The 23955-nt window shown below is 42.4% G+C and overlaps 1 protein-coding gene across 13 annotated transcripts in view; it reads right to left on the reverse strand.

Moving 5' to 3' along the window:
- Nucleotides 1–211: 211 nt before the first annotated feature.
- sclt1 (sodium channel and clathrin linker 1) overlaps nt 212–23955 on the reverse strand; it is a 164408-nt gene continuing 140664 nt past the window's right edge. For 6 of the 13 annotated variants that reach the window (XM_078163262.1, XM_078163280.1, XM_078163270.1 and 3 more), the window contains 3 exons: nt 13131–13327; nt 4722–4800; nt 731–1956 (listed from right to left, as the gene is read on the reverse strand). In XM_078163262.1, coding sequence (XP_078019388.1) covers nt 1636–1956; nt 4722–4800; nt 13131–13327 — 597 coding nt within the window. In that variant the 3' untranslated portion in view covers nt 731–1635. The other 7 variants (XR_013488366.1, XM_033617272.2, XM_078163298.1 and 4 more) reach the window with 7 other exon arrangements.

Genomic DNA, 23955 nt, shown 5'->3' on the forward strand with positions numbered 1-23955 from the left:
TCTTTAAGAGATATTTAAACAAGCCCATCATGAAAATATTCTGCTCCAAATTTTTTTTGATATGGCTCAACATTAGCAAAAATAACTATAAAATGCCCAATAATGCTATTGCTGTTAGGGTTGTAATGATGCCGTTTCCTGAATATTTACAACCTAAAACATTTAATTTCCATCAAACCATATTCCTTTCTGCACAACAAAGACCAGGTTGTATGTTGAAGGTGTTTATTTTGTAGATATAACAGTTTATTTTACATATCACACATCAGACATCATTTCATCCTTATAAATACAATTCACCAAAAACCTTTACTGTTGCGATTTAATCACAAAAAGACTAACAACACCGTTGTTATCTTATGCCTTGGGCCAAATTGTTTATATCATATTAATGAAAAGGGCAACATGATTTAAACAAACATGGCTACATTATTTTGTTTATAGCACAGTGACAGTCCCTGTTATAAAGTCTTTGGATCAATCGAGGCAGTTTTCCTTTGCTGTGACGCCAACATATTTAGCTGAATAAAAAAAACAGCGTAACAGAAAAATAATGTCAGTTTTCAATCAGATAACAGAAACTGGAAAAATTTCTCCATATGAGTCAAGAGAACCTATACCTGTTGTGTAGCAGTAGGTGTCTTTTGTTCAGCTTGTGTCAGTGGTCTCTGGAGGTGACTCATCTTTTCTTGATAATCTGCTGGCTGCCTCTCATACTGAATAAACACACACACCAATAACTTACACAAAGCCAAACACTGAAGTCAATACTTTAAAGCTTTTGCTTTTTAAAGCACTCAAGTACCAAGGAACATTATGGTCTTAGGTGCAGTGGTGCCAAGGTGCACCAGAACAATCCTCCACCCCTTTTATTCTATACATGAGTAATATTCTTAGGCTGCATAATCTGGTTAAAATTCATATAATTTTTTTAAGCACTTGAAGATCCCATTATCACGAAAGCATATAGTTTAGTTTAGTTTTATTAGATTGCATAAAACACAAGAGTACATATTACCCATGCACGTTGGCTAACACAATTGAGGATAAAAACACAACAAAGTCCAGGACTTATTTCCATTGTGGTCCTCATAGTACATACAAGGTGGCAACCCACATGTGCGGCGGTTAAAGCTCCATCAATAAAACCATACAAAAACATACACAACCATGGTCACAATAAAGAAACGAAGGGAACAATCATATTTGAGACAGATACATCTTCAAGAACTGAGGCAATTTTCACATAGGAACCTTTTCCAAAAGCCAGTCTTTTGGAAGAAATTTGAACCGTCTTAAATTGGAGGCTAATTTAATAACCAGATCCAAGCCGTTCCATTGAAAAGCCCCAATGTAAGAAAAGGATCCCTTACCGATAAGAGAGTTAAACTTATACAAGCGCACATCAGCAACACTGGCTCTTGTAGAGATACTGTGTACTTCCCTAACATGTTGAAAATAATTTATTAAAAAAGCAGGGACAGCACCATAAATGATCTTATGTACCATACACAGCCTAGATAAAGTGACTCTCGCTTCAACTGGAAGCCAGTTGAGTTCTTTAAAATGGCTCCTACCTATGTGTGACCAGGGGCCCAGGCCTAAAATCACCCTCATAAGCCTGTTTTGGGCAGCCTAGAGCTTGCCTTTGAGAAGTTTAGTTAAACTCTCAAACCAAGAGGTACTGGTGAAATCAAAATGACTTAAAATTAAAGAGTTAGCTAAAACTAACATTGACTCCCTGTCAAGCAATCTGGAGGTTCTTGCTAAAAATTTAGTGAGTCCAGAGACCTTGCCAAGAACTTTGGAAGCCATAATGTTACCATCCAAACTGCTTTCAAGAATACAGCTGAGGTACTTGACAGATGAGGTAGCAGATACCGTCTCACCATTTAGTGTGACCTTGACAACTGAGGACTTACTCAACCTGTGAGCCAAAAATAGCCTCGGTCTTGCCTAGGTGCAAAGACAACATATGTCACTCAAGAGAGCCAAAAAAAATGAATGAATTCTCATTTTGACATTTACAGTGTATTGATTGATTCAATCAACTCATGCATTGAGAAACAAGCAAATGAATATTACATCCTAAAACTTGCCGGTAGCTAAGTGTAGCCTTTAACTGGCACAGTGAATTAAATTATTTTGGATGTTTCGAACGCGGCACTATTTGCCTGGCACAAGTAACAGCACCACACCTATCTTCATTTGCCATTAATCATTGCTTAATACCATGCTAATTCAGTCACTCAATCACAAACCAACCAACCAAACAACTAACCAATCATTTGTCACATATATTTGTCATATAAAATACAATTTGAGCCCCTGCACCGTTGCAGGGTCTTGTAGTCCTGTTTCTGTACCAGTCTGTGATATTCCCTGTCATTTTTTTTTTTTTAATGGATGGGTCCCACAAACCCCAGACTTTCACCCAGAAGGTGGGTGTTCACTTCCTGTATTGATGTAGAGCCAAACCATGATGTTTTTTCCTAAACCTAACCACATGCTTTTGTAGCCTAAACCTGTGTTTTGTTGCCTAAATATAACCATGTGAAATGGCAGAGCATAAAGGTCCAGGTGGACATCTGAAGATGTGAAGGCATTCTGCTGATGATGCTCTCCAGCATCTGGCACCATTTACACTGGTAAAAAAAAAACATTAAGGGAACACTTAGCGGGCGCAGCATAACACCAAGCCAGTTGAACTCCAAGGACATCAATCTGTCCATTTAGGAAACACAAGTGATTGTGAATCAGTTTCACCTGCTTTGGTGCAAATGAAAGTGACAACAGGTTGCAATGAAGAGGCAAAAGCAAGAGAACATCCACAAAGGGAAGGATTTTGCATGTGGTGGCCACAGACAGTTTCTCTCCCCTTATCTTTCCTGACTCTTCTCTGGTTTTGTGGATTGCTAGTGCCCTTGTCACTACTGGTAGCATGAGGTGGTACCTGCAGCCCAATCAGGTTGCATAGGTAGTCCAGCTCCTCCAGGATGGCACATCCATATATACAGTTGCAAGAAGGTTTGCTGCGTCTCAGAGCAAAGTCTCAAGAGCATGGAGGAGATACCAGGAGACCAGCTGTTACACAAAGAGAGCTGGACAGAGCCATAGAAGGGCATCAACCCAGCACAAAGAAAGATATTGACTAATGAACTTTAAAGGGGGCGTGGCTCAGCAAATGACTCAACGTTTGGACCAATCATCACAAAACTTGCAAGCAATGTCTTAAGAGGTACCAGGAACATATCCTGAAAGTTTAATTCAAATTGACCACTAGGGGGCACCACAAATGCAAAAAATGGTCTTGGGATCATACAAATCAGACTACACAACTTGCAGAGTATGTTTAACAATAATGATGAACCACAAGTGTTCAATTATTTTGAAATGGGTCACTAGGGAGCGCTACAAGTTCTAAACAACTGCAATGGTCTTTCTTTGGTGGATTTTTTTTAACTAAGCCATTAAAACATGTCCCCAAAATGTTTCTGCAGTTGACCACTAGGAAGTGACAGAGTTTCCAAAGAGGAGAGTGGCCCAGTAGAGATTTGGACATAAATGACTGAGCATCTGTCTGATTGTTATAAAACCTGTCATTTATCTTTAACACAAGTGTGGTAAACTGTCAAAGGTCTTGATCTTACCCAGCTTTCAACTACCATGCTGCCTTTAACCTCGGAATGGCCGCTTGCGGCTATATTTGTATTATTATTCTGATAAGTAGGGGCAGGAGCTGTACTGTATGTTTCACCATCACCACCAACCACATTTGTTTGTCTAACAGGTGAGTATTTTCTGTATGGAAAATTCAGCATTTATTTTTATATATTTTTGATATGAACCTAAAAAATGGGTTCATAGTAGTTAATATGATGCTACATGGAGAAGCAGAGTGCACATTTTTACAACTAGATTTTTTTTTGTAATACAAATTTATTTGTATTTTTTCAATGAGACTATATGATCATGTTTTAAAGGAGTTAAAAGCTAGCCCTTTGCTTGCTGATGATCTATTCTGTGGGGCAGAAGCTGTTCAAACCACATTCAGATGTGCTGGTAAATAAATGTGAAAGAAGTTGTTGTGGGATCTCTTCAGTCTGCTGAGATTGAGCCAGAAAAAGGAGGTTAAACCGTGTGATATTCTCAACATGATTAAAGTATTACAGTAGTCCATCCGATATTTGATTATGTGATCCCTCCGTCTTTCTGTGCCTGCTCCTATTATTCTCATCACTATTATTTCATCCCTAAATAGTTATTAGTTATTGTTATTGCTGTTAGTTATTTTGCATTTATGCAGTAAATGTACAACTGCTCATTACGCTGTTGAAGTTCATAGGATGGACTACGTACTGTAAATATAAACTTTCCCTAATTTTCCTTGTAATGCTGCTTGGCACTTCTGATGCTACTGTTGCAGATTTCTAGTAGTCTCAACTCCTGCGCATTGTCTTTCTGTAATGGCTTTTCTTAACACATTGCAACAAAGGCTTTACATTAGAAGAAGCTAACAGAAGCTGAACAGGCCTGAACAGCAAAGGGCAGCTTTTCTCTGCTGGTTGAAGACAGTGCAGAACAAACAGCTTATATTACCTCTCATAAGACCCGAACTGTTCAAGAATTGCTCACTGTTTCATCTCCCCTTTACATTAAACTCTCTTGTATGGGAAATCAAGCTGTAGGGTTATGTGTGTGCCGGTGTGTGTTACACAAACCTCATAAACAGTATTATGGTCAGTTTCAAGCTGCATCTCCAGCTCGTATGAACGCTGCTTCTGCTGATTCAGCTCTGCTCTGAAATACACAGGAAAAAAGAAAGAACTAAGCCACCTCTCAAAGACAAAACATTTGTACAGCTTTATTTGTGAGTGTTTTAATATGTTAATTTTCCAATGCATCTCAGCCTAGTACAACTGTTGCTGAGGGCAAAACAACTTCAAGTGATAGTGATTGTTTTAACTATGATCAAAATCTTTGTTGTCCACTTCAGTTCTCCCTTTATGCTGTGTTCACACTATGAGCAACTTAACAACAGGCTACAGACAGAGGTGTATCCATATTGATTCTTAAAAAAATAAAATAAAATATCCAATTAACTCACACTTAATCACTACCAACCCAGATGGCAAATTTATAATTTTAAATACATCAATCAGCAACATAAATCTGACCACAGCAAATTCGCACCCCTACTTTCATAGTTTTTTTTTTTTACATCATTAGGTAATTTCACAGACTCCAGAATAATGACTGGGGTGATTTTAGTCCTCAACTCAGCAGGATCACTCACTGATCAGGAACAGCAAACAGAAAACGGCACTCAACAGAGAGACAATTAAACAGTATATGGAGGAGTTCAGACTTAGTGACAGTTGGCGACTACATAACCTGACAACATAAGAATTCTCAATAATGGAGATTTTTGCCACATTTTGAGTAAATATCCAATCAGGGTTGATGATGAATGTCAATTAAATGGGAATGGGAAGCAAATAATTCCTAAGTGTGTGCTGCATTGACAGGAAAGTTGAGTTTTTCTTAGTTTTCCTTCTTGCAGTATAAACAAACCTGCTCAGCACGTGGAAGTGGGCATCTAAAACACGGCTATGCTTACAAAAAGTTAAGTGGTCTGAAATTACGTACTGCACTTTTCGACTAGGACAGTGGAAAAATTACATAAATTCAATTACACTACTGATATCAACCACACCAGAAAAAAATGACAAATTCAGTAACACCATAGCGTTATACAACAAAAAGCCTTATTGTATTGTGTCTAAGGCTGTGTATCATCACCACAGCCAAAAGCTATTACTTTGTTGGCCAAAGCATAGTGTCAGGTGACAAAAATACTCACTCAACGATCATCTGCCCTCTTAGCCTGCTGGCCTTGGTTGTTTTTTGTTGTTCCATTTTATATACGTGGCCTGGAAATGGTCTAAAGTGATTTTCCAACCAGCCACAGGCCAGTGACTGCCAATTTATTAAAGCTCTTCATTATAACCCAACAGAAACAAAATAAAACTCCCAAAACTGTCATGATTGTGTAGCAGGAAGGAAAAAGGAAGTGATATCACAGCCTTGTCCACCTGAGCAGGAGAGGAAGGAGGAGGGGAAGGTGATAAATTAAGGGACACCTGTGAGACTTGAAGGAGGATGGAAAGGAGAAGTGAAAAAGGAAAAAAAAGAGGAAATAAGTAAAAGGGTGAGCCCAGCACTGGATTAAATGAAAAGACAACAATGAATTAAACCTAGTGACAAAGTGTTACAAGAACTGGCTGGAAATGAACGGTGAGGAAACAACGACCTCAAAGAAAAGCTGATCTCTGGAGTAGGTGGAAACAGACTGGGTCTGACCCGGCCCGAGCCCGTGCACGTTATGTCCGGGACCAGCCTGGCCCGTCCAATTAACTGTAATTATGGGCCCGAGCCAGATTTAAACCCGACATTTTTCAACAAGTTGGCTGTTATAATTAACGCTAAGGACACACCGAGCGCGTTAGTGCCGCGGAAGTCCTGCGAGTGTACTCGCAGGTGCTTGACTGTCCACACAGGCAGCGCATTTCTCCTGCGCTCTCCGCGCCGGTTAAACATCGACTCCACTCGTCTGTTCCTGTCAGTACTCATTTTTTCACTTCAACAGGTCATTTTAAACATGGGTAAGTCCATATTTTCATTGTTTTTTATAACGTAATAAGTTAATGACAATTTGTCATTCCATGTCCATGTATTGAGCGTGTTGGCTAAACACTGAATGAATAGGGCATATTTTTTGGAGGCACGGAAAGCTGCTGTCCCTCCCACTTATCTCTACCACGCCCCCTCTCTCTCTCTTTCTGTATGTGTGAATTGCAACCCCCAACCTGTCCCGGCCCGACCCGAGGGGCCGGGACCGAGAATCTAAGCTCTACTTTTTTTGATTAATAAAGTGAATAAACTTAAACTTAAACTTAACTAAACTTACGATATAATGACGAAGACTCTGTCTGTGGGTGTGTGTGGGTGTCTGTTCCACGTTTTTCTCCTCACCGACTTGGTCAATCCATGTGAAATTTAGCCCAGTGGTAGAGGGTCATGGGAGGATGCGAATGAAGCAATATAACATCAATTGGCCAAAGGAGGGACGCCAAAGCAACCAATTGAAATTGCAGACTTTGAATGGGCATATCTCATGCCCCGTGTGTCGTAGAGACATGAAACTTTGCGAGATATATCACCCTATATATAGAGATGCCTCGCCTCATGAGGAACAAATTTGCCTCAATAACCCATAACTTCAGGTTATATAGATTTTCCGCCATTTTGAATTTTTAAAAAAACACTTAAAATCAATCTCTTCCTAGGAAGTTTGACCGATCTGCATGAAACTAAATATCTAAAGTTCCCTCTTGGCAAAAGTTGTAAAACTTACTAAAACTGAGCTTCTATAACGCAATGAATATTGCGGAGGCTCATTGCATAAAGGTGTATAACATCTCAAGGGTTTCACCGATCACCACACAACTTTGTAGGCATATGACCACACATAATCTGAGGGGACCCTCCATTATTGACCCGATCAAACAAAATGGGGGTGCTAGAGAGCTAATTTCTCATCTAGGCCTAACCGCCATTTCGATTTTTACTAAACTTGGTAGATATGTAGAAAAGGACGCCTCAAGGTGACTGGAGAAATTGAACTCTAATTGGCAACTGGGTGGTGCTTTAACAACAGAAAAATGCTTAAAAATGGCTAAAATGTGACCGAATTTTTGGTATGACTAAGTCATAGTATGGTATGCTGTTTGACACTATTGACCTTCAAATTCTGCTACAGAGAATGGAACACTTAATTGGCCTAAAAGGTTCTGCACTAAGCTGGTTTAAATCTTATTTATATGATCGTTTTCAGTTTGTTCACGTTCATAATGAATCATTCTTACGTATTAACGTTTGTTTTGGAGTTCCGCAAGGTTCTGTGCTCGGACCAATCCTATTTACTCTATATATGCTTCCTTTAGGTAACATCATTAGAAATCACTCTGTAAATTTCCATTGTTATGCAGATGATACACAGTTGCATTTACCTATGAAGCCAGAAGAAAGTAATCAATTAACTAAACTTCATAATTGCCTTAAAGACATAAAAACCTGGATGAGCACCAATTTCCTGATGTTAAATTCAGACAAAACTGAAGTTATTGTTCTTGGCCACAAACAACTCAGAGACTCTTTATCTGATGACATAGTTTCTCTAGATGGCATTGCTCTGGCCTCTAGCACTACCATAAGAAACCTCGGAGTAACATTTGATCAAGATTAGACCGTAGACACGGTTGAGTAGGTAGATGATGGCGTCCTCAACTATTAGTTGGGGCTGATAGGCGAACTGGAGGGGGTCCAAAAGTGGTTTGACCATGGCCAGAGCTGCTCCAAGACGAGTCTCTCCAGGGTCTTCATGATGTGGGAGGTCAATGCCACGGGTCTGTAGTCCTTGGAGCCACTGGGGCGCGACGTCTTTGGCACAGGAACGAGGCAATCAATCAATCAATTCAATCAATTTTATTTATAAAGCCCAATATCACAAATCACAATTTGCCTCACAGGGCTTTACAGCATACGACATCCCTCTGTCCTTATGACCCTTGCAGCGGATAAGGAAAAACTCCCCAAAACAACCCCTTTAACGGGGAAAAAAACGGTAGAAACCTCAGGAAGAGAAACTGAGGAGGGATCCCCATGTGGCTCACAGAGTGCCTGCCAGTCTGTCACCCCGAAACAGCTCTGCAGTGTCTCATAAGCCTCCTCCGACCATCTCCTCACTGTCCTCATGGTCACAGGCTGGCTCTTGACTAGTGGTACATAGCAGGGGTTGAGGTGCACCAGGTTGTGGTCTGACCTACCCAGAGGGGGGAGGGGGGAGCAGCTGTATGCATCTTTGGTATTTGCATACAGCAAGTCCAGTGTTCTCTCCTCTCTGGTAAGACAGCTCACATACTGTGTAAATGTGGACTAAATGTTTAGTCTGCAGGCGGGCTATGGTGGAGTGAATGACGTCACATGCTGACGTCGGGTTGGCAGAGGGGAGGGTGTAAACAGTTACAATAATGGCATGTGAAAACTCCCTGGGCAAATAATACGGCCTGAGTCCAACAGCAAACAGTTCAATGTCCGGGCAGGACTGCACCAGCGGTTATTTACTAGAACGGCAAGCCCCCCTCCTTTGCGCTTACCGCTCTCGGTGCAGTTCTGGTCGGCCCGAACAGTCTGAAAGCCGCTGATGGAGACGTTGTTGTCGGGAATGTCCTGGTGAAGCCATGTCTCAGTGAAGCACATAGGACTACATTCCCGGTACTCCTTCTGACTCTTGGCCACCGCTGTCAGCTCGTCCATCTTATTTGCCAGCGACTTCACGTTGCCCATGACGAGAGAGGGGAGACACGGCTTATATCTTCTCGTCTCCATAAGCCTCCGTTGTCTCAACCCTGCTTTTTTCCGCTGCTGTTTACTTCCTCCCCTGCATCCTCTGTGTGTTTTCCTCCACAGTTCAGCTAGTATCTCTGATGTTCCAGCTGCCAAGCTGGCCGGCCTCAGCGCAATCAGCTGATCTCTGGAGTAAACAATGCGGCCATGAAGTTGCTGCGCAATGGTGCTGGGTCCGAATGAAATAAGTAATTCCAGAGTGAGGAAAACGAGCACAACTCTCTCAGTCAGCATGTTTGGAGAGGGCGCAGTTTCAAAATGACTGTCACAAAAAAGCAAGCACAAATACCAAACTTAATAAAGCAAAAAAGTAAGAAAACTGAGAAAACAAGCAGGAGCGACTGCAACAGGCTGCACGTGCGGGCGCATGCGCACTGAATCGCGTCTATCATTATGCTTATCCATGTGTTCTTGTTTTCTTCTATTTCTTATTACTATCACACTGCCAACTTTACTGAATATTACATTACTTGTTTATATATTCATTATCTTTATGTCTCCAATCCCTTCAGCAAGTACCATGAAGTCTACTTATGTGCCTCTTTTTTCTTCTCTTTTGATCTTTTATGTTTTTCCTTTGTTTCTTCCTCACATTGTTTTTTCTCTTTCTTCATCTTTTTTTGTTCTTTTTCTTCTGCTTTATCGCTATCATTATCATTAACAGCTAAGCTCTTCTATAGACTGTATCAGAGAACCTATTCCTGCCTTTATGTATTTATTTTGTCTCTTCTTTGGATTGCCTCCTGCTCCATAAGTCCTTTTTGCTATCATCTTCAATGTTGTTGTATTAAAGGCGCTGTATGTAAGAATGTGGCCAAAACGGTTACTGCACTCAAATTCAAAATACTGCCGCAAGTCCTGTCCGCCCCCCCTCCCCTACAGATTCGAGGTTGCTGGACAGCGGCACGCTGGAGACTGATTTGTTTGCCCACGGGCGGCTGCCGTGGCAGGGTTGCGTCGCCGCGTCCTTGATCTTCGGTTTTCCAGCGGACCGTTCGAGCAAGTCCGGCTTCTCTGCTGCTAACGCTGCTACCGGGATACAGCTGAGGAGAAGCCGGCTGCTAATGCTGTGTACTGGGACACTGCTAATGCTAAGGCTACTTGCCGTGCTGCTGTAGCTCAGTCGTAACTGTAACTGATGCTGGGACTCTACTGACTGTGTGACTGGTAGACGGCGGTGGGTGGCGCAACAGGCCAAAACACAAATTCAAAACATAAACATGATTTGCGGACCGTAAAAATGTTTTTTAAATGCAAATATTCTGGCTGTACTATTGTTGTTGGTGAGATCAGTATGTTACATGAACATTAATCCTTAGTCTCTGTGACATATTAGGATGATTTTACGACTATTTGCTTTAGATTTCTTATATATAGCTCCGGGGCGGCACGGTGGTGTGGTGGTTAGCACTCTCGCCTCACAGCCAGAGGGTTGCCAGTTCGATCCCAGGCGTGGGAGCCCTTCTGTGTGGAGTTTGCATGTTCTCCCCGTGTCAGCGTGGGTTCTTTCCGGGCACTCGGGCTTCCTCCCACAGTCCAAAGACATGCAGATTGGGGACTAGGTTAATTGATAACTCTAAATTGTCCGTAGATGTGAATGTGAGTGTGAATGGTTGTTTGTCTCTATGTGTCAGCCCTGCGATAGTCTGGCGACCTGTCCAGGGTGTACCCTGCCTCTCGCCCGATGTCAGCTGGGACCCTCAAGAGGATGAAGCGGTTAGAAGATGAATGAATGAATGAATATATAGCTCCTTTAACTACGTACTTACCAACAACCATTACTCATGCGCATTACCCCACTGACAGAAACACACATACACCGTCACATACTGTGATGGCTAAAGGCCCGAACATACTCGGGCGGAACGTACGGGGAACGGACTCTGCGGAGGTCTGCGCAGACTCAAAGTGGACGTCCGCAAGCCCTGTGCACGCAAAGCTCAAATTTTACGACCGCGCGAACTCCGCTCTGCGCACCAGTGACTGCTCGGCATGTATTTTTCACATTGCGGGGATTTTTCACGGACATTTTAACAGGAAACTACAACGCGGAAGTGCGCTCAACTATGAAAGCCCGAATGACTGCGGACATTCCTCGCAGAGTCTGCTCCGCTTATAGCACGCCCGAGTATGTTCGGGCCTTAAGCCTGCCAGGCTGCACATTCACCCTCACTCCTCCACAATCCATTCACTAAATACACATTCATTATCTGAAGGCCTCATTTCAACTGAGTTGCTCAGCTGGCGCGTACACTGAAAAGTTTTTCATCTTCTGGGTTTACTTTCGCAGTATACAGTTCACTAATTCTGAGCACCAGTGTTTCTCCGGCTGACCCTGCCTGCGAGTTCCCACTCGCCTCACAGACTTTGAAGCATTGTGATGATGTCACAGATTTTTAATTTGATGGGGTTTTTTTTTTAGCTTAAGGAAAGTTTTACAAACAGTTTTACAGCCGCTTCTCTTTCAATGATGGTCTATGGTAAAAATGCTTTTTGGGCCACATAGGATGTTTTGGCTGGAAAACCCTGAGTGGAGATAGGAACACACGACATCAGACCAGACCTTTTCAGACCTGTTGACTAAGGTGTGAAGATCTGTGACTAGTCAGTTAATTGAACTATAACCCAACCATATTGGTTTGTGGGAAATATATGGTTGGGTGGGAAGTTTTCTTTTGAATTGAACTGAACTGAACTAAAATGAAAGACTGATTAAGTGACTATGATTGAAATCCTGTAGGTACTGGGAAAACCTGAAACAGAGTTTCTGTGAATTGTTACATTTCAACTGTGCTTTTGGATGAACTGTTGGACGGACACACCTACAGATTAACTGACTTTAATTGTGAATATATTTGTTGTTGCATTTAAAAATATGTGGTTTTGGGATTTGTTTGAGAGGATGTAAGTCAACTGGGGCATTTGAGTCACACTGCAATGTTTAAAGGATTCATAAGGTGTATTTTACATGAGGCTCTGACCTGAATTGCACCCCAGCAACCCTAAATCAAACCGTTACATAAAAAATGACACTCTGGATTAAAAAGACAAAGAACTACATTGCAAAGGAAATTCGCAAAACTAATGGTGTACACACCCATATCACTAAATCTAAATTCGTTAATATGAAACAAAACAGTTTAAGGAGGATAAACATAATCACATTAACTATTCAAACAAATCACACTAAAAATACACCAGCAGCACCCCGTTATCTCCCTCCAACATATCACCCAAACTTGCCCCTATCCCTCCCTCCACTCCCATCAAGTATCACCATCTCTTAAGATAATAAATACTGTCACCTTGTCCTTAAGCAGTATCAGAGGAAAGTACTGTATTGCACTCAAAGAGTATTGTATTCACTTTTCATGTTATTTTAAACTGAATCATATTTTGGATCATAACAGTTTTGTCATAGCAGTCGGTCAGTAATTTAGTTTCCATTAGAATACTTATTATTGTATGCTTCATTTCTCTGGGTTTATTTGAGCAGAAAACTTTTGCTCAACCAGCCAATTGGCAATTTCTTAAAATTTCTGTTCCCTTTCTTTTTTCTTAATGATTTCAAGTGGCAAACCTTTAGTCCTGAAGCACAGAACGTGTTTTGGATGTTTTTTTCATTCTTTACTAATGTTAAAGGTACCTTGCCAAATTCTTACTTGAGGCATGTGATTTTAGTGTTGAAGACCTGAACAAGGTTCTTGGCCTCTTCTTTCCAGCGTTGAGTACTTTTCTGTTGTGCTGTAAGGAGGCGCGTCAGATCATCATTGGAGCTCCGGCTGCTTTCGTCCAGCTCGTGCATGCGTGTGTAGAGTCCCTGCTCCTTCAGGCAGTACTCCTGCTCCATCTGTGACAGCTGGGTGGAGGGCAGAAGAGTAAGGTGGGGCAAAAAAGGTTACTTTGCTGGTTAGGGTTTTATTATATTTTATGCCTACATTTGTCCCTCCTATACATCAAGGAGATACCTACTGGCTATGAATGGCGACGGTAATGTTAGTTATTGTGTGAGCTCCTGTGCACAGTCTTTTCTAATAAGATAATCATCGCTTATTCCTATAACTGGTAAATTTGTGGCTTAACAGCAACAAAGGGGATAGTGTAATAACAAGAAGCATCAGCAAGATGTAATGAATATGCAAAACATTCAAATAAAAACCTCCACTGCCTTGCTTTTCTCTCCCTCCTCATCCACTTTTCATGCATATACTCCATCGCAAATTAATACGGATGCGATAGAATTCAAAAGCCTGAGAAACATTTGAAACCAGGTAAATAATCATCCATGAAATTGAAAAACTTTCAGACAACACTCAAATTTTCTGTAAACTGCTCCCAGTTATTATACTCTCCAAATCACACACACACATCCTCTGATATTTCAAACAGAGACTTCTGCTTAAAGAGGCAATAACAAACAGACTGGATCACATGAAAGGTAAAGAGACACTCAAGGCACTTATAATAACAATCTGAGCAGCTCTGTGTCAAAAATAACCACTTTCAATGGACATAAAACTATGGCCACTGACGATGTTCAGTTACCCTGTGTGCTTCCATTACAGCCTGTTGCAATGCCAGCCACTGCCTGCCCCCCTCATACTGGAACAATTTCAAAAACTGTTGTTCACATTGGTGTCTTTGATCAATATACATGGGTAAATAGGGTCCAGGTTGAAAAATGCCTAAGTAATCCCTTAACACAACCCTCTTCTCCCCTCTTCTGCTTCAGTCAGGGATGTGTTAAGGGTACATCCCCATGTGACTGGTGGAGACTGCACAGCCTTCAGCCACTATCAGAGCCAAGCTCCACTGATAAAGATAGTTTGTAAAACATTCTATCTGCACTGATTACCAAAAAGGAGAATTTTGTTATTGTGGTGGCAACTGTTCCAACATTTTAACATGTTAATATTCACTCCAGTTTTTAATCAGTGTCTTACTTCCACCTCTTCCACAACAGAAGAGGTAATCAAGCCGAGCAAATCCACAAGCATCTCTATCATCAAGGGGGAACTGTCAGACCAACGCTTTCACATTGGCGATGCTATTCCAACTGTCTCTGAGAAGCCTGTGAAGAGCCTAGGTTGACGGTGCGATGCCTCCCTCAAAGACAAAGAGCAAATAGATCAGCTCAGGCCACTAACCCTTTATGAAGTTCCGATCTCAAAGGTGGAAAAGCTGGAGAAGCTGGTCAGCTCATATGCAAGGAAGTGGCTTGGCCTTCCCAGGTGCATCGGCAGTATTGGGCTATATGGCAAGGGAATGTTAGACCTGCCCATTTCCAGTCTATCAGAGGAGTACATGTGCACCAAAGTAAGACTGGAGATGATGCTACTGGATTCGAGTGATCTATTTGTAGCCCAAGCTGCCCCCATCCTGGCAAATGGGAGGAAATGGACTCCACTGGCTGCAACTGAGCAGGCAAAGGCAGCACTAAAGCACAAGGACACAAGGCACAAGTGCGCAAAGGCCGTGGAGCAGGCAAAGCAAGGGCAGTGGATGACATGGGAAGGAGTGGAGAAGAGGAAGATCTACTTGCAAGAGCTGTGGGAAATGGGGGCATTCAGGGCAAGCTCTACCATCAGGGCTGCCTACGATGTCCTTCCATCTCTCAAAAACCTCAGCCAGTGGTATGGTGAAGACCCCACATGCCCATTCTGTTCGAGTCCAGCAACACTTAAGCACATCTTGGTGGGCTGCAAGACCAGCCTCACCCAAGGCTGTTACACCGGCGGCACAACCAGGTGTTAAAATGTCTTGCAGCAGTGTTAGAAACTCGACAGACGTGTCAACGCCTCCCCCGTCATTCCGCTGGTAGGCAACAACATTTGTCCGGGAGGTCGAGGGTCAAGCCAGTCTCACCACCTCAAGACCAGACACTGGGCAGCTAGGCAGGGCACGGGATTGGAAGCTGCTGGCAGACTTAGGCGAGAAGCTCTGTTTTCCAGCTGAGATCACGTCCACCAACCTACGACCAGAGCTTGTGCTATGGTCAGCCTCGCTCAGGCATGTGTGCATTATCGAGCTGACAGTGCCCTGGGAGAGTGCAGTGGAGGAGGCCTACGAGCGCAAGAAGCTGAGGTACGCTGAGCTTGCACGCAATGTGCAACAACAAGACTGGACAGCGAAGGTATGACCAGTGGAAGTTGACTGCAGAGGGTTCGTAGCCACCTCATGATCCAGGCTACTCCGGGAGATGGGAATGCGAGGGAAGGCCCACCGACAGGCAGTGAAGGACCTCTCCAGAGCCACTAAAAAGGGGAGTCAGTGGCTTTGGATAAAGAGCAAGGACTCCACCTGGGTCCTCAAATGAGTAGATGGCATCTAGGGGGTGAACCTGCGATGCTGGGATTCACTGCTGAACCCTATGGAGGTGTTGTGGGCCAATTAGCAAAACACCAAGGAAGGAGGTCACCCACTTGATTACCCAGAGGATGCCATCTCTCACTTGAAGTGTGCAATAAGGGATATTAACATCTAGTCCTACACAACAGATCTCTTTCCTCTGTCCAAAATTGTCATTGTGCCAGCAGCTGGTTGGTTAGTTAGCTAGCTAACTTGCTAATTTCACCATGCTTTTATGCTAACATTAGAGTGGTTACAGAAAATAAGCCAAACAAGTTATGGCCTGTACTCATCTGATGATAGCAATGTGCTTTCCTATGGTGTGACAAGAGTGCGTTAATGAATCATTAAGTAGTTTCATATGACTCATATTGCAGATGGCTAGTTAGCTATCTAGCCTGTTAATTCCACCACGCTCTTGTGCTACACTGGTTAAGAGTAAATGAGGAATACAGTAACACAAGACTAGACTCAGTCTGTCACAGCCGGTTCATTTCGAAAGAGCAATGGCCAATGGGGCAACACCCACTCTCACATCATCACTTACTTGCCAAAAAGGAAAAAATAATTTCACAGAGGTATACAAAATACACAATAAACAATAATGCAATTATAGTAGTGCATGCAGAGCTGTGACCCGGAAGAGCCTCCTGTAGGTGTTGTGTTTTTTTTGTGTGTACTTGCATCTAGTTTCATGTCTAACTATTTTTAACTTTTTGGATGGTTCTTACAACAGAGGACAGAGAGTCAACTACACCCATTACCTCCTTCCAAGCCTTTGATTTACCTGTCTCTGACACACCACTACTAACATAAGACAATAAAATGTTTTTCTCAACCCCACTTCACCTAAAATAACTTTAATCTCAGCGTTTGACAAGTTTTTCTTTTTCTCTCTCTCTCTCTTTCTTTGTTTGGTCCATGTTTGCAGGTCGACAGAATGCACCTGTCCATAGTAGCCTAATTATCACCTCCATATATGTCTGTGACCCCCGTTCAACCCAAAACCGCCAGGAGTTGCCTTTCCTTTCTGCTACTGGTTGAAATGTGATAATAGGGTCACCCCAGCGCCCACTCCACTAACTTGATGTGGAAATGAGTGGTAGATTAGAAAACTGGCGAGTTTTTTTTTTTTTTGGAGGGCGCTCGTGTGTCGCCCACACTGCCCATAGCAAAAACCGTTCCTGCGAACGGTCCTGCAGGGAGAACGGAGCAGGCTTCCCTGGAGGTCTGCCGCTTTTCCAAGTCCCTCTTCTCTGCCACACTTTGACTTATTCCCACCCAGCTGACAGCCTGGCCATGGAGAACGGTCCCTAACTGTGGGGAGAACGGAGCAGGCTTCCCCGGAGGTCCGCTGCTTTTCCCGGTCCGTCTCCTCCACACTTTGACTTATTTCCACACTGCTGACAGTGGGACTTATATTCATTGTGCCGACAGTGGCTTGGAAAACCACACAAAACCATGTCACACGGAGAAGAGGGAAGAGGGAAGGCGCCTGGGGTTCCTCCAACATTTGCGGTTAGATTATCATATTTTTTAATTGCCAAAAATATAAGCTGCTTCGGCCAATTTTTTTATGCGCACGTGCCCCTAAATAATTTTTACAGTTCGCACACACCTATTTTTAGTTGCAAATGCGAGTGAAACGCTCGCACTGTCGAGCCCTGTCTCCTGCAGACAGAAGTGAGTAGACTCTCACAACACAAACGGTTTGTTTGAAGGGGAGAAGGGGAGTCTTTGTTGGTTTGCTGCGGTCAGGAAAACGTCACTGCAACCCACTTGAGGGCGGGTGGCCTGGCTTTTGGGCCTACTCCAAAAAAGGTCCTTGTCTGGCGCAGGTCGACATGGCATGGCACGTCTAAACTGATGATGCAAATGCAAATCGGCGCAGCATGGCTTGACGTGGCGTGGCCAAAAGTGACAGTGGAAAAGGCCCACAGTATTGTACGTGTGCTACTGCGGTCATTTCATTCATCTCACAGACTGATTTAGCTTAGCATGTGCAACTTATAGACAGATGTCGCACACTAGACTAATTGACACACAGATTAACCACTTGCTCTCCACACCCATTTTGTTGCGAAAACACCTAAAATGACATACCCAAATTAAAATGACTGTAGTGTCTGAACCGCTCTGACTACAGAAACACTCTAGGTGATACAGAGAAAGAGTAATGGGCCTCTGAAGTCAGTAAAAAGTTGAAGATTTTGCCTAAAATAAAATAAAAAATGATTTTCAGGATGAATAACTGTCTGTGGCTTCATCTGAGCAGGTAAATGACACTGTGGGGCTGTAGGCACACTATTCAAATAAAAACAATAAGTTTGTGCTCTAGAAAAGGATCAGCACTCAGTGAATAACCTCCTAAGCCCTATGATAAGCTATTATGGCAAGGCTTAACTATACAGACCAGTGAGCAGTGATAACTAACATGTCTTTGGGGTCATCGGGTGGGAACCTCCTTTCACCAGTGTTTCGTCTAGTTGGTCCCACGACACCTCCAGGAGGCTAGACAGTGATCTCTGGCGTCCCAGAGACACTCCCCTAATGCCAGGTCTCACTGCTCCCCACACCAACCCAATAACCTTCTTTACCTTACTTACACACGGCTTTCTCAGCCCAAACAGCACCGCCACCTTCAACCAAACCCAGGCTCCGTACATGCGAGCTCCAGGTAGAAGCAATGCTGATACTACCTTTCCTAGCACATTCACCATACTCTATTTCACACGCTACATAGCATAATTCCAATATAAGCTAAAGTTAAAGGAGATAAATAAACTTACAGGATCAGCAAACACACTCACCTTGCAGCATGGTCTCAAACAAAAGGGATTCAAATAGGCCACTCCCACACTTAAATAACCTTCCTCTTCCTGGATTTCCTCCTGAGAGGAAGTGGATCTCTCCACCTGATCTCAAGGAGTTATGTACCCTGCTTAGTAGTTCCCCCTGCTGGCCCCCAACTGACATTATTTCTTCTCTTATAGATAAACTGGCTGGCTCTGGCTGCTTCATCTGACATTTCCCTCACTGTCTTCCTCAAACTCTGTCCCCGCACTCCGAGTTCCCCCAGGAGCGAGACAGCTGATCTTGCTATGAATCCCCTACACCCCACTTCCACTGGACAAATCCTAGTCTTCCATCCTCGCTGCTCAGCTTCTGCTCCTAAGTCTGCATATCTAAGTTTTTTTCTTTCATAGGCTTCTTCCACTGAGTCTTCCCAAGGAACTGTCAGCTCAGTGAAATAAACTATCCGTTGACTCAATGACCACAACACTATGTCAGGCCTCTGCTTGGTACAAACTATTTCCTGGGGAACAACAAGCTTTCCCCCTAAATCTACTTGCATTTCCCAATCACAAGCACCTTCTAGGCGGCCACACCCTTGCCTCCTTACTAACTTATCCCTTCTGTATTCCTCTCCCTCATGGACAAACTGAATTGCTAAACTCCTATCCTTAACACCTAATGAATTTACCTGTCTTCGTTTCCCTTCGATTCGTGCAGCTAAACATTTCAATACCTGGTTATGTCGCCATGTATCGGCCTTGTGACAAGCTAACTTTACAGCCTGACAAAATATGCTTTAAGGTTGCGGTACCTAAACACAATGGGCATGATCAATGAACATCTGTTTCAAATTTGAGGAAAATTGCTCAAACTATGACCATTCTACAGTGTTTTTTCCATGAAAAGATCCAGGCAGAGCTCCAAATGACAAAAGCGCTCACTCGGCTTCAAAACAGTACTATCAGTGATCAAACAACACAGCCAGCTTCAAACATTGTACCTTATTGAAATCAGGTGTGATTATGATAGCTGATGTTGTTTATGACACAGAAACATCATAAAATATCACCAAATACAGCCATATGAAACGTGAAAGTTATGATCCCACTTTCTAGGCGGTATATCTCAGCCAGAAATAGTGGTAGGAGTGAGACTCTTACCTTTAATAAAAGATCTAAGTCTCCACTCGCAGCTCTGCTTAAGATCGCGAGGAATCCTTTAACTTTTCCCCTCGAAAAACGGCATGATATGACTTGTCACCACTCATCGCGATTTTGGACTTTGTTTGTTTAGGCTGCTCTGGTGCGAAATCCTAAGAAATAAAAGAAAAACGATGTCATTTTTGAAAAGTCGAGAGCTTCCTGAATCGGGTAATACCAGAGCTATGGATAAGGACAGAGTGGCGACAGCCTTTGATGTTGCCGTCAGAGCGGTGACGTGGTTCTTGTAAGCCTCAATAGTTCCAAACACAGCCTCCGCTGTCATGTTCTTCTATGAGACAGACAGTAGTGAGCTCGCTTTTGAACGGTAAATATTAAAATAAACCGTACACAGGTACATTTACAACTCTTATTGAATTACTGTGTATACATCAATGTCAGTTATATGTATTGAGTGGCTGGATGACAACTAAAAGCGTAATTAGACAGGTTTTTCGGTGTTTTTTTTTTTTTTGGAAGGAAAGCTTTGTGTTAGCTTCATGGACTGCAGATAAATTAGCAACTAAACTGTAATCTGGTGCAATGCATCTCTTATGTAGCTACATGAGATTAATGTAGGCTCTTTGTGAATACTCCCTGACATTGGACAATGATGATAAATGATGGTTTTTAGTTAAACATTTTATGTATTTAAACGATGAATGTGACAATAAGAGCAATTGTGTGTCTGTGAGAACAAACAACAACGAACAAGAAAAAAATAAAAGACAATGTATGAAGGCTCTTACATCACAGAAAATGATAAATTTGGCATTAAGGAAGAACAATTTTATTTAACAGAGATCATATTCCAGCATTAGGACAGCAGAACAAAGGTGGGGCTATGAAATGGTTAAAAAAATGTTTGTTACTGCAGGCACAACTATGTACACAACTCTTCAAGTTGTGATTGGACACACTGGAGGAGCTGGTGGAGAGATGCACACTGAAGATGTTCAAGGCCATCATGAATAACTGGGTTCATCCACTCCATAACAACTTGATGGAACAAAAAAAAACAGCGGTGGACGGCTCCTCTCTCTTCGATGCAGGACAGAGAGATACAGAAGATCCTACATACATACAGCCATCACGCTTTTTAATTCTTTTGCAAATAATAAATGAGCTGACAGCCAATTGAATAAAGTTATTCTTATTGTTATTATTCTTATCTTATCTGCCATTCACATCTTTAGTGAAGGACCCAATGATGGTCTGAGATGCCTGGTTGAGAAATAGCAACAGTCAGCATTATAACAGCCCTGAGAGTATTCCAGAGGTTCAACAAACTCTCAATCTAATAATGAACTCTGAATATGGGAAACGGAGTATTCACTTCTAGAACAGCTGATCTGAATTGGTTGAATAAACTCTGAATATGTTAACCTTTGTATGCCCCGATTCACCATAGCAACACCAGATAAACAAAGAGCAACTTATCTCACACTAGTGGAACACAAGCTCCTTTTACACGCTTACAGAGAATATGAGCACATATTCTGTAAAAACAGTAACACTACTGTAGTACCTGGTACTAAGATTACTCTTAAATGTGCCTGACAACGCCACCTCCTGCTAAGGGGCAGGAGGGACCCTTATCTCCATTTGCACATAATGTCATGGCCAGATTGGCTGGATCCTATTTCCTGTCCATATTTAAAAATCTGATGGCTTGTGGAATAATCCATTGCAGAGTGAACCGGGCAATGTCATGGATAATCTACAGGCATCTTCATCTATTGCTAAAAAAATAAACTTAATGTTAATTACATGTTGTTAGTCCAGGAGTGTGGCTGATAATTTGTTTCACATAAAGACAACAGGAGATGAAAATAGGTGCTAATGTAAAGGCAGCATAAATGCATATTAACTGCAACAACACCTTGTTATTATCACAGAGAATGAGGGAGAAATTGAGGCAGAATCTGAAAATGATAGGGAAGTACCAGGAGGCAGTATGCAGATAGAGAATGAAGGAGAGGTCAGCACACTTCCAGGGGGGCAGTCAGTCAGGGGCTGCCACTGAAGAAGCCACTTTGACAGGGGAAGGTGATCCAGGGACCAGTGTGCTAGGGGCCAGTCATGACAGGGCGGGTGTGGAGGACCTAAGGAAGCAACTTAGGATGGAGACACTCTTAAGAAAGAGAGCAGAGAGGGCTCTTGCACAACACAAGAGAATAATTTAAGATTAAGAAAGAAGTACAATTTAAAAAAAAGTGACTCAGCAAAGGGTGGTCACTTTGTTCCCATCCCTGGAGCTGGAAAAGGCATAGCTTTAGGAACAGCAAACCCTGAAGAAAACATGACACACATACACAACTAAGAAAAGGAACAGCCACAAAATAATTTGCTGCTCATGTAATTTCTAGCTACCTCACTTGTGGAGTCTTTTGACAGCAGAAACTTCACAGGGCTCTTTCAGGATCACCTAAAAGACACAATTTAAAATACACTGCCTGGCCAAAAAAAAAGTCGCCACCTGGATTTAACTAAGCAAATAGGTACGAGCCTCCTATTGGATAATTACTGCATGGGCGATTATCTTTCAGCTGGCAACAAGTTATTTAACCCCAACTGGTGCAATGAGTTGCTTCTCATTTCCTAAACAACCATGCAGAAAGACACAACCCGTGGTCGTGGAAAAGATGTTAGTCTGTAGGGTCAAATCATTGGCATGCATCAAGCAGAGAAAACATCTAAGGAGATTGCAGAAACTACTAAAATTGGGTTAAGAACTGTCCAACGCATTATTAAAAACTGGAAGGATAGTGGGGACCCATCGTCTTCGAGGAAGAAATGTGGCTGGAAAAAAATCCTCAATGATTGTGATCGGCGATCACTTAAACGTTTGGTGAGATCAAATCGAAGAAAAACAACAGTAGAACTCAGGGCTATGTTTAAGAGTGAAAGTAAGAGCATTTCCACATGCACAATGCGAAGGGAACTCAAGGGATTGGGACTGAACAGCTGTGTAGCCTTAAGAAAACCACTAATCAGTGAGGCTAACCGGAAAAAAAGGCTTCAATTTGCTAGGGAGCATAAAGATTGGACTCTGGAGCAATGAAAGAAGGTCATGTGGTCTGATGAGTCCAGATTTACCCTGTTCCAGAGTGATGGGCGCATCAGGGTAAAAAGAGAGGCAGATGAAGTGATGCACCCATCATGCCTAGTGCCTACTGTACAAGCCTGTGGGGGCAGTGTTATGATCTGGGGTTGCTGCAGTTGGTCAGGTCTAGGTTCAGCAACAGTATGTGCTCAAAGAATGAGGTCAGCTGACTACCTGAATATAGTGAATGACCAGGTTATTCCATCAATGGATTTTTTCTTCCCTGATGGCACGGGCATTTTCCAAGATGACAATGCCAGGATTCATCGGGCTCAAATTGTGAAAGACTGGTTCAGGGAGCATGAGACATCATTTTCACACATGGATTGGCCACCACAGAGTCCAGACCTTAACCCCATTGAGAATCTTTGGGATGTGCTGGAGAAGGCTTTGCGCAGCGGTCAGACTCTACCATCATCAATGCAAGATCTTGGTGAAAAATTAATGCAACACTGGATGGAAATAAATCTTGTGACATTGCAGAAGCTTATCGAAACAATGCCACAGCGAATGCGTGCCGTAATCAAAGCTAAAGGCGGTCCAACGAAATATTAGAGTGTATGACCTTTTTTTTTGGTGGTGACTTTTTTTTTGGCCGGGCAGTGTAATTAAACTCAACATTCCATATAAACATGTAATATTTTTAAATCAGAAGTAAATAATATCATTAATTCAGTGGTAACAGGTGTTGTGATATACTCCCGTAGTGTTTAAACCACTGTGCAATGTTTTGGTCTTGTACGATTAAGTTTATGAATGTAACATTCAAAAACAAGCTGAAATAGCATTTTTAAGCTGTCTAGCCTCTATAGTGTGACTGTGACATAGTTCCAAGTTAAACATAATATATGCCTTAAATGCTGACAAAAGTGGTAGTAGTAGTGAAGTAGTAGTCCTATTTTAGTCTGTCATCACACAGCATACATATAAACAGGAATTAAATTCTAAGATAACACTCTTATGTAAACATAAAAAGAATACACCGTACATAACGTTAGGTATTTGATAAAGGCTCAGGCAGAAGTATGTGCGCCTGTC

Source organism: Epinephelus lanceolatus, chromosome 3, assembly GCF_041903045.1.
Source record: "Epinephelus lanceolatus isolate andai-2023 chromosome 3, ASM4190304v1, whole genome shotgun sequence".
NCBI classification, from domain to species: domain Eukaryota; kingdom Metazoa; phylum Chordata; class Actinopteri; order Perciformes; family Serranidae; genus Epinephelus; species Epinephelus lanceolatus.